Genomic DNA, 12,719 nt, shown 5'->3' with positions numbered 1-12,719 from the left:
AGTCCCCAACGTAGATTGAGCACGACCGCTGCAGATCGGAGTGCCGGAGGGAAAAAAAATCACATTTTCACCGATGCGGAGGGACATGCGAGAAGAAGAGAGCGCCGGTGACGCGCGCAAGGTAGAGGGCGCCGGCGCTGGGGAGGGAGAGGAACCACGGGGAAGGGAGAGAAGGCGCAGGCGGCTTGGAGCTGCGTGGAGGGGAGCGGCGCAGGCGGCGCCGGCTGGTCGGAGAGTAAGGAGGAAGAAAGCGACTACACAGAGGGACTTCGGGTTTTGTCGGGAAAAGGATGAGGAGTAAATTGCAAAATGGCAGCTGCGACATGAATTTCAGGACGGAGGGAGTATTCATCAACCAGTCTTACGAACTTCATACAAATGTATAACAAAAAAAGCATGAAATACATCACAAACTGTGTGCTCCTTTGCTGCCGAATCATTCACCGGGCGAAGAAGCAAAACCTCAACAGCGCCTGACGAAATCGGCCACCATGGCGAGCTCCTTGACGGCGGTGTCCGAGTCGTACTTGGGCAGGAAGTAGACATGCGCCTCGCCCTTGGTCTCGTGGAACTGGAGCTCGCCGTCCCACCCGCACGCCTTGATCCCCTCCGCGTACGCGCGCGCCCGCTCCACGAACCAGCAGTGCTCCGCCGTGGTCACCAGCACGCGGCCGCTCCCGAGCCGCCTCCACTCCACCGGGGACGCCGCCGGGTTGATGTACGGGTGGTCGGGCCCGAACCTGCCGCTGCAGATCACCTCCCACGCGCGCTCGAAGCCGCCGCGGTACCCGGCGTCGGTCGGCTCCCCGCCCACCGGCTCCTTCCCCCAGAAGTAGGGGTTCAGGAGCGCCACGCCGCTCACCTTGCCGCCGTGGCCGTCGATGCCCTCCTTCCCCAGCCGTATCGCCGTGGCGTGCGCCATGTTGGCCCCGGCGCTGTCCCCCGCGAGGACGACGCGGGAGGCGTCCCCGTGCGCGGCGAGCCAGGGCTCGGCGCCGTCGGGGCGGCACGCGCCGACGACCGCCTTGAGGGCCGCGAAGGCGTCGTCGTAGGCGGCCGGGAGTGGGTGCTCCGGGGCGAGGCGGTAGTCGGCCGAGACGACGACGGCGGGGACCGCGGCGGCGAGGGAGGCGCAGTACCTGTGGTAGAGCGGGGAGGCGGCGGTGTGGACGAAGAAGGCGCCGCCGTGGAAGAAGACGACGACGGGGAGCTTCTTGCCGGGCTCCGCGGCGGCGGCGGCGGCGGAGGGGAGGTAGAGGCGGGCGTGGATGCTGGCCGCGGGGTCGAGGACGACGTCCTTGGAGGCGACGCCGTTGGCGGGGTCCCCGGAGGGGCAGGGCGGGACGGTCTCGACGCCGTCGAAGCGCTCGACGCGGCCGCTCTTGTGCACGCGCAGGACGCCCGGCATGTCGTACTCCAGCTCCAGCTCGGCGCCGGCGTCCATGGCGGGGACGGCCTTTGTGTACGGGGCGCCGGGGAATTGGATCGGGAACTGGTAGAGCAGAGCGGCGAGCGGAGCGACGAGGAGAGCTGCCCACAGCAATCGTCGCCACGATTCTGGAGCTGAAATTGGCATTTTCTGGTCCGTTTGTTGGCTGGTCGCTGTTACGGAAAGGGAGCTGGACGATGGGATCTGGTGAGATCTGGTGCGGGTCGGGTTTCAATCGAACGCTACTTTTTTTTTAGCATCGATCGAACGCTACCGGTGGGAATATGAAATTTTTTTATTAATAGATAATCGAGAAAGCTAAAATCCTGCCGGAATTTTGCAACAGGTCGGAACGACCTCGGAGGCGTCCGATCGCCATCCCACGGTGGTCATCAAGGGCAATTGTCGCTTTAATAGGATCCTCATTTGCGGGAATAATGGTTCGCCTTTTTTTACGCGCGCTGTCCATATTTTGTTTCCTTTTTGAAGGAGGATGGATCCCGATCGTGGAAAAAAATTATATGAGACCAGGTCTCATATAAATCAGGTGAGACCCGCCCTGATGAATGATATGTGGCATTCACAAATCACAAAGCATCTAATCTCTTCCTCCCTGATTTTAAGTGGGGGGTGGGGTGAATGCGTCATCCATCAGAATGGGTCTCACCTGCTAATCCGTGAGACCTGATCTCATAGAATTTTTTTCCCCCGATCGTGGCCTCGATATTTTGGGAAGGTTGTGATCGTGATTTTCGGGTGGATCTCGATCGTGATTTTCTGGAGGAGTTTTGGTCTTGAAAAATAAAGCACAAGAAAGGGGATTTGAACTCAGGTTGGCTGAGCTTACTTCATGCCCCTCAACCAATTCAACCGTCGTTTGCTGTTGTCCACACTAGATAAACAACGTAGTTGAACCTTTATTATTACGCTGTTTCAAAAAAAAATCTCTTGAATTATTCTATGGGTTACCAGGCTGCTAATTTTTTAAGTTACCAGGTTGTTCATGTATAGCTACCGCGATGCTAATGCAAAAGTTAGCATGTTGCTAATTGGGTGAAAAGAGTTGTTGAAACATACCTCGGTCTTTTGTTTTGTAATTAGCATGGCAATTTACGTGCTGCAGACTTGAGAATTACATACATGATAATATATTCATCACAGACCTGATAACTTAGGTATAAAACACTGCGGTAAATTTGACCAAGGAAAAAAGTTGTTGAAAACATCTCTCAGTCACTTCTGTGTAAATAACATGATAAACACGCATCGCAGTCGTAGACCTGTTAACTTACGCAAAAACACTGCAGTAACTTTAAATTGGGAGAAATAGTTGTTAAAACCATAAGCCCATTAATCTCTATACACATCACAGTACTGATAACTCATGCATAAACACCTTCATAACTTTTGAGACGAGGAAAAAAGTTGTTGCAAACATATCTCCGATAACTTCGATATAAATAGCATGGTAATATATGCACCGTGGACCAGATAACTAAGATACAAATTCTACGGTAACTTTGACCTGAGAAAAAAAGTTGATGAAAATATACCCCGGTAACTTATGTGTAAACATCATGGTAATATACGAATCCTGATCTGATAACTCACACCCAAACACCGTGGTAATGTTTTTTTGAACTAGGAGAAAAGTTTATGCAAATATGCCCCTGATAACTTATGTGTAAAAAAACATGGCAATATATGCACCACATAACTTATAACTTAGGTCACAAACACCACGACAATTTTCACCTTGGAAAAAAGTTATTGAAAACATACCACGGTAACTTATGTGTAAATGTCATGGTAATATACGCACTACAGACCTGATAACCTAGGTATAAACACTGCGACAACTTTTTTGACCCTGGAAACATAACCCGGTAATTGTTGTGTAAACAGCATGGTAATATAAACTTCATAGACATGATAACTTATATACAAACACTATGTAAAGTTTGACATGGAAAAAAAGTTATTGTAAACACCCCCCTCGATAACTTTTGTGTAAATAACACAGTAACTTACGCACAACAAAGATGATAACTCATGTAAAAATGTAGCGGTACCTTTTGACCCGGCGGAAATGTTATGGAAACACACCCCCTGATAACTTCCGTCTAAATAGTATGGTAATATGCACATAATAGTGCTGATAACTTACATAGCACAGGCGTTGAAACATTTTAGAGAAAAGCCGCTGGAACATACTAATATGAGATCTAACTTCGAAACTCTTGTCGCGAAGGATTTTTTATGTTAAAACGATTTTCCGGGACCGACGGTTTAAGCTATAAATATTTTTGAACTTTCGAAAAAGTATGAGATCAACTTTTTTATCTGTAGTGCATGCATGCATGTGCATGTGATGAGAAAGTTGGAGAAATCATTTTTACGCTCTATTAATTTTCTGTGTAAAGCATAGGCATGGTAACTTTTTTAAAAGCAGTCATCGGAACATATAAACATATGATCTAATTTGGAAGGTCTCATCATGATGATTTTTATATAAAAATAGTTTTTCAATCCGAGGTGATCTTTGAGCTACAATTTTTTTTAAAAAAAATCATCTAGGAAGAATCTAGAATGACAACCTTTTCGTCCCTGTGCATGCATGCATGTCTATCTGATAAAAAGGTTAGAGAAATCAGTTTTATGCCCCGGTAATACCTGTGTAAACAACATGGTAACATATGTAGCACATGCGTGATAACTTACATAGCCGATGTGGTAACTTTTGTTCGGAAAAAAAAGTTGTCGGAACATATCAACATGGGATCTAGTTTTGAAGATCTCGTCGTGACGAATATTTTGTGTGAAAACAGATTTTGAATCGGAGTTACTGTTTGGTCTACAAAACATTTTGAATATTGAATTTAGATTATACCTTTGCTGACGTAAGCGATTTCGTCTTTTTTGCATGCATCCAATGAGTTATTGTGCATGAAGAATAAAATAGTATGCAAGTGTGTATGTGAAGTCACGCTTTTGCTCCGGTGCATGCAGCCTCAGCACAGGTGGAAAATCATCCGGATCTGTTACTAACTAACGACTGATCGGTAGTTAGTCCAGTCCATAGATAATACTTCCTCCGTTTTAAAATAAATAACTCCCTCCGAAAGTTAATACAAAGTTAAGTAATCTATTTTAAAACGGAGAAAGTAATTGACAAACCAGTAGTTCTGAAACCGGTCAAAGGCTGGGTGAAAATTTGAAAAATAAGGAGGACGCAATTGAGGACAGCGTCCACGGCCGTATGCCATTGTAGACAGCGTCCAACTCTGAACGCTATTACTAACGACGTCCAGTTTTGAGGTTTGCCCAGCCGTCATATCGGACTAAACATGGTCGTTTCCTAGTGAAATATATGAAAGTGAGCTATAAACATTAGTATGCATGAAGTCAGTGCTCCTTGACCACCGTACGGTAAGCAACCTTCAGCAGCCGACAACACCGAGGAGCGGCATCATCTCACCGTTCGCTCTTCATTAGGATCCTCCAATCGATTTTGTGGTTGGTTCATGTTAGTTGTTCGACGATCTTATTGCATCTCATTTGTTTGAATCTTCTATACAATTAGTTCAATGCCACACAAATTTTTTTGATTAATTCAATGATTTACAAGTGGATACTTTGTAAATGATTGGATTCTTATTCCTGGGTTATGGTTCTTAATTGGCTAGTCTACGAGAAGCCAAATTTTCAGTTGTCAGACTATAGTAGACCAATTTTCAGTTGTCAGACTATAGTATAAGAACATGTTAATCATTCTGGTTTACATGGATGGTGAAGTGCAACATAGATCCATGGGTGTGGAGTATAGTGTTTCTCCGAAATTAACATTTCCAGCATCCGAGAAAACCAATTTTGAAGACATCAAAAGTGAGACATGTCGATGATTTAGACAAGTTAATGTCAGTGCTCAAAACAACCCGAATATCCAAGCTCGCTATGATATTGGATCCCCCGGATCATATTATTTTCAATTAATTTCATTATATGAGGAAATATTATGGAACATGATTTTTGAGAAGACCAAGTCCTGGACAATGTGGCAAGTGATAGAGTTATATGTTAATTTCATGCCAAACTGAGACATGTTGAGCCAAGTCGGCGGTGGAAGCAACATACCAATAATTAAAAGGCAATCACAAAGGTATGGAAGTGCAATACATTCATTATTGCATCAAACATCTATCAAGGCCTTTTCAAATTGTAATACACGTGGTCCTGATTTCGACAGGGCACATGCTCCATCTTCTACTGGTGGTAATGTGACAAATGCTTAGCCAACAAGTGGTTTACCATTGATAGGCTAACCCCATAAACAACTGACATCTTGCAACATAATAGCCATTTCTCCTCCAGGTACATGAAAACTATTTGTCTCAGGCCACCAACGCTCCACCAATGTCGATATCAAATATTTGTCGACGTTGATTTTCCTCATCTTAGTAATATGATAAAAACAAGGTTCTCTAAAGCTGATGTACATGGAGGATCAAATGGGATGCCAACACGATGACACAATACATTCAAACAAATCTTAGGATGCATCAATATACGCAATAATTAGACTTTAGTTAACCACTAAGTCTAACGGACAACATGCGAATTTAAAGGATTGTCACACTTTCTCAAGTTTTGGATATTTTGTGCTATCTCCGAGGCATCCATAAGACCATAACAAATCACTAAAACATCCATCTGTATCCATTTCAAGACTATGTTACAACATAAAAGGAACGAGTAAGATGTTGAAGTGAAATATCAAAGCAATCATTTGAATTTATTCTTCACAGTACTACATTGATAAATAATCTCATACAATCCCATGTTTTCAGCTATGCCTAGGCAGTCAGTGAAATCAGTGAAGTTACAACAAGATAGCTTATGAATCAATTATGACCAACTGCTTAAGTACTAGGTTATTTCATAGCAGTTCTGAAATTTATATAATTTTGGTTCGATGCACAATACCTCTTACGAAAGCGATAGAAGTAATTTATATTATTCCATAACTGTTACTTTCATATGAATCTATCAACTAGAATAAGAGACAAATGGTAAATCATTAATGAAGTAATTTGAAAGCATCTACTCCTTGTACTGTTTAATTTGAAAGCATCTACACTGTAATCATTATTTGGGGACTAGCGGAATGCGTACCTTATACGAGGACAAATTACGGTGTAGTGCTATATGCAGGCTACTAAACCATGTATTTCTCATTGCATTTTCTTAGCATGTCCAAGGTGGCAAAAAAGAAAGAAAGATGCAATAACTCCACCGGATACGGCTCACACCCTACTCACGAATGACAATCAAGATGAACAACTATTTCTGCCAAGAAAAAGGAAAAGCTGAAAGATTGACAGCTAAACTAATAAAGCATCGACCACGATCCTGAACTCAGAACACGCCCGCGAGCAACACCGCGAAGAGGACGGCCGCTGCCCTGGCGGCGACGTTCCTCGTCGCCGCGCTGGTCGGGGCGATCCCGACGATGAACCGGCACGTCCCGGTAGAGGGGTCGACGGTGGTGGTGGTGGCGAGTCCGCGGAAGTCGCAGGCCCGGTCGTCCTGGTCCTCGGTCTGGTAGTAGCTGTTGAACGCGTACGACACGTTGCCCTTGGCGTCGAGGCCGCCGCACGACGTCTTGTACCCGAGGCTGGTGCAGTCGGCGCTGCCGCAGGCGTAGCTGACGCTGTCGCCGACCTTCTGGTCGCCGAGGTCGGCGCCGGGCTTGAGCACGCACCACCGCCTCTGGAGGTACTCGACGCCCCTCGCCGGCACGAGCATGCCGCCGCCGTTGCCGCGGAGGCTGAGCTGGTACTTGGGCTTCCCGTCGTAGAAGAAGATGCCCCAGTGGCGCTCGAAGTTGCCCGGCTGGATGCTCTTCCTGTCCTCGTCGACCAGGCTGAAGAGGTAGGCGTCGACGGGGGCGCCCGGCGTCAGCGGCGTGCCCTTCCCGGAGGCGACGTGGTCCAGGAGGCCCTGGTTGAACCGCTGCGCGTACGCCGGGTTGGCGTTGGCGTCGCCGTCCGTGGGCCAGCCGACCTCGCCGACCACGACGGTCACGTTGGGGAACCCGTTCCTGCGCAGCGCCGCCACCAGCGTGTCGTGGTTGGCGTCGAAGGTGTTCTGGTACATCACGCCGCCGTCCACCACCGGCGAGGTGGAGCCCTGGAAGAAGGCGTAGTCCAGCGGGAAGTTGGGGTCCGCGTACAGGCTGATGAACGGGTACACGTTGGCCACGAACGGCGCGCCGCTGGACGCCAGGAACTGCACGATGTCGAGCATGAGCCCGTGGATGTCCGCACGGAAGTCGCCGTCCGACGGCTTCCCCGTCGCCGACTGGTAGACGTCGGCGTTCAGCGCCACCGTCACCTTCACCTGGCCGCCCAGCCCGGCCGCCATCAGCGCCGCCTGGATGTTCTGCATCGCCGGGAACGTCGTGTTCAGGTACGTGCCGTTGAACGTCTGCAGGAACGGCTCGTTCCCGACGGCCACCAACCTGCACCCGTCACCGATCGCGTCAGTGTTGTTACTCAGTAGCAGGACTGGCACGGCAACAATTGGCTGCTGTGATTTAAATTTCAGAGCAATCTGCTAAATGCATCGTGATTAGAGGTGGAATATGAGGTGAGATGATTGTGATATATATCTGCATCACATATGATGGCATGACCGACCATGGAAAAATACACACACACAAACAAAAAATAGTCACTATATATTTGTGCTAAGAATTATTTGGCACACAGGTTCCTGATGCTGAGTTCTCATGATGATCATTTCCCCCAAAAAAGAATGTCTTGAGAATTATTTGTGCAATGAAGCTGGATATTCGTGAGACGAAGATTGGGACAGCTGAACGGCCATGAAAGTTTTGTTTCCTTTGAACAAAAGAAATTTACCTCCATAATGGAAAAATCAGAATTGAATAACCCAATAATCTCGAACACAAAAAATTCACAGGCAACAAGGCTGTAATAATTCTACGCGAAAAAGCAGTAATAATTCAGATTCATGGAGAATTGGAGATGGTGCATGACCTTTCTGGATTGCTGGACTTTGACAAGATAACTTTGAAAAGCACATAGATGCAGATAATGAGTCTATTGCCCAACGTGTCAAACTCTCTCTCGGAGCGGCTGTGGTTTCTTTTGAGCTTTCAGCCTTTTGTTCACTGCCGATAAATTGATGCCTCAATCAGGGCAAACCCACGGCAGTGGCAGAATCAGTATCACCAAAAGAGATAGGGTTATCGTTTTTCACCCTAAGGTAAGCACTTGGCGAAGGAAGTGCACGACAAGGAAAGAAGGAAAGCCTAACTTTTATATGCATGGCACATGCAAGTGCTCCCGTCATGAGTAGTGGAAATTTGAAAATGCTTTAAATTTTCACCAGAAGAAGTGCTTCAAAAGTAAAATTTAAGCACAAAAACGTTTTCCATGGAACATTGCAAGCATAAAAAACACTGCCGAATTCACACATGTCATTTGTTTTCAATCAAAATGTTTTGCGAGAAATTGGAATCTTTTAAAATATAAACAATTGTTGGTTGCAAAGGAAAAAAGAATTATGGGCAGACGAGAATTTCAGTTGCTTGGCGCTGTGGTCTTCCCCGTTAAAGTGAAGGGGCCTAGCAAGCTAGCTTTGCTCGATGTCTTTTGAAGCTTCTGATTTGGTTTGACAGCAACACTTGCTAGCTTGCTGCTGCACAACTTGTTTTAAGACAGACATCTGGAGAAGATAGAAAGGATCGCCTTAACCTTAATGTGTGATGTAGCATGCCAAAGTTGTGGCTGGACCCCACTGCACAACTCGCCCGAACTGACCAGAACTTAGGCGACTACCACACAAGGTTTTTTGGTTCAGAAAAAAAGAGTACAAATGTAAAATCTTGAGGGAGTGGAGTAGTACACAGGATACACATGAATTCCACTGGAAAAATTACACTAGTGGAGCCTTTAATTACAAGCCATTCAATTTCTGCATTGAACAAGGAAAATTTATGCATCGAAGCCGTTCATTTTCTTGTCAAGCGGCCAGGGATATATTTCTTCGACCAAATCGACGTGGACAAAAGGAAAAACAGCGAAGAAAAGGAAAAAAGAACACAGAAGCGGCCAGTGATAAAGTTAAGTGGCCATTCCTCCAACAGGCATTGCGTATGAAAGGTTTTGATGAAGCCTGGCGCCGACAAGTCGAATCATTTACGCAAAAAGGGAGTGTGGGAATTAAAGTGAATGACGACATAGGTCATTATTTCCAGACACATAAAGGCCTAAGACAAGGAGATCCGATGTCCCCTATCCTGTTTAACATTGTGGTGGATATGTTAGCAATTTTGATAGGCCGGGCTAAGGAAAATGGTCAAGTGGGTAGGTTGGTTCCTCATCTTGTGGAGGGAGGTGTTTCCATCCTTCAGTACGCCGATGATACAATCATCTTTATGGAGCATGATTTGGCCAAGGCGAGAAATATGAAGCTTGTGTTATGCCTGTTTGAACAATTAACCGGGTTAAAGATTAACTTCCATAAGAGCGAATTGTTCTGCTTTGGTAGAGCCAAAGACGACCAGGAGTCTTATAGGCAGTTGTTTGGGTGCGAGTTGGGGAGTTTACCCTTCTCTTACCTTGGTATCCCGATTCACCATCGTAGGCTAACAAACAGAGAATGGAAGTGCATCGAGGATCGTTTTGAGAAAAAACTGAGTTGTTGGAAGGGTAAGCTCATGTCATACGGAGGTCGGTTGATTTTGATTAATTCGGTGCTCACGAGTATGCCTATGTTTCTCTTATCTTTCTTTGAGGTCCCAGTTGGTGTTAGGAAAAGACTGGACTTCTATCAATCGCGCTTCTTTTGGCAGGGTGATGAACTTAAAAGAAAGTACCGGCTTGCTAAATGGGACATCATCTGTAGACCGAAAGACCAAGGGGGTCTCGGTATTGAAAATCTTGAAGTCAAGAACAGATGTCTTCTTAGTAAGTGGTTGTGGAAGCTGTCCGCCGGGACTGAGGCCATGTGGGCGCAGATCCTTCGTAACAAGTACCTCCAAACTAAAACATTGTCCCAGGTCGCAGTCAGGCCGACTGATTCGCCTTTCTGGAAAGGACTAATGAAAGTCAAACAATCTATGTTCAATAGGACGAGATTTGTTATTGGAAACGGTACAAGTACCCGTTTCTGGGAGGATACTTGGCTTGGTGAATCACCTTTAGCCATTCAATATCCGTCTTTATATCGGATTGCTCAACGACGTGAGGTGTTCGTGGCAACGATATTCCAATCTATCCCCCTTAATATTCAGTTTCGACGGTCGCTAGCGGGCAATCGTTGGGAAGAATGGCTTCATCTAGTAAGGAGACTAATGGAGGTTCAACTTTCTCACCGACCCGATGTATTGCGTTGGAAGTTGACTAGATCTGGAGTATTTACAGTTAAATCAATGTATATTGATGTTATTAATTCGACTGATATTCCAACTTCTAAGTTTGTTTGGGCTGTCAAGGTGCCTTTAAAAATAAAAGTGTTTATGTGGTTTGTCCATAAACAAGTTATTTTAACAAAGGACAACTTGATTAAACGCAATTGGACAGGTCCTACTAGGTGTAGTTTCTGTGATCGGGATGAGACGATTAAGCATTTATTCTTTGATTGCCCGTTGGCTAGAGTTCTTTGGCGGACGATTCATATTGCTTTTAATCTTCCTCCACCGACTTCTGTCTTTGCTTTATTTGGGACATGGCTTCATGGGGTTGGGCCTGTTCTCACAAGACATATTCGGGTTGGAGTTTGCGCTTTGTTATGGACTATCTGGAATTGCAGAAATGATTTGGTTTTTAACAGAACATCACGGATTCATTTTTTGCAGGTTATTTTCCGAGCTACGGCACTGATCCGTTCATGGTCGCTACTCACTCCGATGTAGGCCAGGGAGCATTTGGTTACTGGATCTATCCGTTGGGAGATGGTCGCTCGGGATATCTTCAACCGGTTTGGATGGCGGTCATGTAATAGGATAGGCAATTAGTTTCCCTATCTATTGTTAGCCAGCCGGTTGTGACATCTGTTTTCGGCTAGTCTGTATATCTAGCCGCTTGGAGCTCTGTGTGAGCTGCATTTCTCTTTTTCCTTTTGGTTTAGCTGGAGACTGTGGAACCTTGTTGGCACTTTTGCCTTTTTTTAATAAGATGGCCGTATGCATCGTTTTGATGCAGAGGCCGGGGAGCCCCCCTTTTCGAAAAAAAAAAGCAAACGTACCTTATGTCGACGCCGTCGTTGACGTGCTTGGAGACGTTGGCCGTGACCCAGCGCTCGGCGGCCTTGGTGCTGCCGGCGAGGTCGGAGAGCATGTCGTTGGGGATGCCGACCATCACCTGGATCCCCGACCCCTTGAGCGCGCCCAGGATGCCGTCCTCGGCGTCGAACAGCTTCACCCGGTCGAAGCCGTTGTCCTTGAGCAGCCGCACCACCGTGCTCGCCGGCAGCGGGTGGCTCAGCTGCGTGCCCCAGTTCACGCCCATGCCACCGGCCGACCACCGAGCCATGCACAGCACCACCACCGCCACCGCCGCCGCCTTGGCCACGCAGCCGCTGCCGCCGGCGACCCCCATTTATTCCGGTCGCACGCCCGCTCGCTAGCTTGGTCGGATAGGGAGCCGGTCGATGGCAGGAGCTTGGGATTCCTTGCCGACCTTTGGAACAAGAACCGATCAAAAACTGGCCGGGAATTAATACGAGCGTTTTCTTTCCCACCAATCAAGAATTAGCGCCAACCCTGCTATACATGGCAGGGAATTAAGATCAGGACAAAATATTTTATAGACGGAAGATCTTTTTCCCTAAATCGACGTTGCTTTCGTGGACCAAGAACCAGCTCAAATTCAGGGCTTGGGGAAGGGATTACCGAAAAGAAAAGCCAAGCGACGAACAGAGCAAGGCTGCCCAATCAAGAACACCTCAAGTCAATCAAGATGAAAACTCTTGCATCAACATAGCCAATCGGAACAGCTTCGAAAACAAGCAAGCGGCAACCAGACGGGGGGAGAAAGGCGGATTTGAGCATGAGATTGACAGGAGGAAGCATTAATAGGGGGCTGTGCGGCAAGCAAGAACCTGGAAAGGATGAGCCAGGTGACAAGATACTTGGAGGATGACCGGGTGTTATTGACCTGCGTTGAGGGGGCCTAGGCTAGGATGGAGGAAGATCACGGGAACAAGCAATCGACAGACACACAAACAGGATTCCGATTCCAAATGATGATGGGAGAGGGCT

At 46.9% G+C, this 12,719-nt stretch overlaps 2 protein-coding genes across 5 annotated transcripts; both read right to left on the bottom strand.

Annotated features, from left to right (window-relative positions):
- Positions 1 to 320: 320 nt before the first annotated feature.
- Positions 321 to 1,642, bottom strand: LOC119301866 (probable carboxylesterase 7). The gene has a single exon (XM_037578846.1). The coding sequence runs from the start codon at positions 1,574 to 1,576 to the stop codon at positions 464 to 466; it is 1,113 nt and encodes a 370-aa protein (XP_037434743.1). The 5' UTR covers positions 1,577 to 1,642; the 3' UTR covers positions 321 to 463.
- Positions 1,643 to 6,611: 4,969 nt separating this feature from the next.
- LOC119301864 (glucan endo-1,3-beta-glucosidase 5-like) lies at positions 6,612 to 12,713 on the bottom strand. Of its 4 annotated transcripts, none has more exons than XM_037578843.1 (3): positions 12,351 to 12,713; positions 11,705 to 12,224; positions 6,612 to 7,949 (listed from the first exon to the last, which is right to left on the bottom strand). In XM_037578843.1, the coding sequence occupies exons 2-3, from the start codon at positions 12,055 to 12,057 to the stop codon at positions 6,845 to 6,847; spliced, it is 1,458 nt and encodes a 485-aa protein (XP_037434740.1). In that variant the 5' UTR covers positions 12,058 to 12,224; positions 12,351 to 12,713; the 3' UTR covers positions 6,612 to 6,844. The 4 variants fall into 4 exon arrangements, with proteins under 4 accessions (XP_037434740.1, XP_037434739.1, XP_037434741.1 ...); XM_037578842.1 differs by having other exon boundaries at positions 11,705 to 12,221; XM_037578844.1 differs by having other exon boundaries at positions 12,560 to 12,713.
- Between the last annotated feature and the right edge of the window lie 6 nt (positions 12,714 to 12,719).

The sequence above is a fragment of the Triticum dicoccoides genome, chromosome 5A, assembly GCF_002162155.2.
Source record: "Triticum dicoccoides isolate Atlit2015 ecotype Zavitan chromosome 5A, WEW_v2.0, whole genome shotgun sequence".
NCBI lineage: Eukaryota > Viridiplantae > Streptophyta > Magnoliopsida > Poales > Poaceae > Triticum > Triticum dicoccoides.
This window is presented reverse-complemented; position numbering and strand designations above follow the sequence as displayed.

Excerpts from the sequence above, each read along its gene's own strand:
- LOC119301864 (XM_037578843.1), bottom strand. The coding sequence starts at position 12,057 with ATGGGGGTCGCCGGCGGCAGCGGCTGCGTGGCCAAGGCGGCGGCGGTG. Across the intron at positions 7,950-11,704 it reads AACGACGGCGTCGACATAAG|GTTGGTGGCCGTCGGGAACG; the intron begins GTACGTTTGCTT and ends TGACGGGTGCAG.
- LOC119301866 (XM_037578846.1), bottom strand. The coding sequence starts at position 1,576 with ATGCCAATTTCAGCTCCAGAATCGTGGCGACGATTGCTGTGGGCAGCT.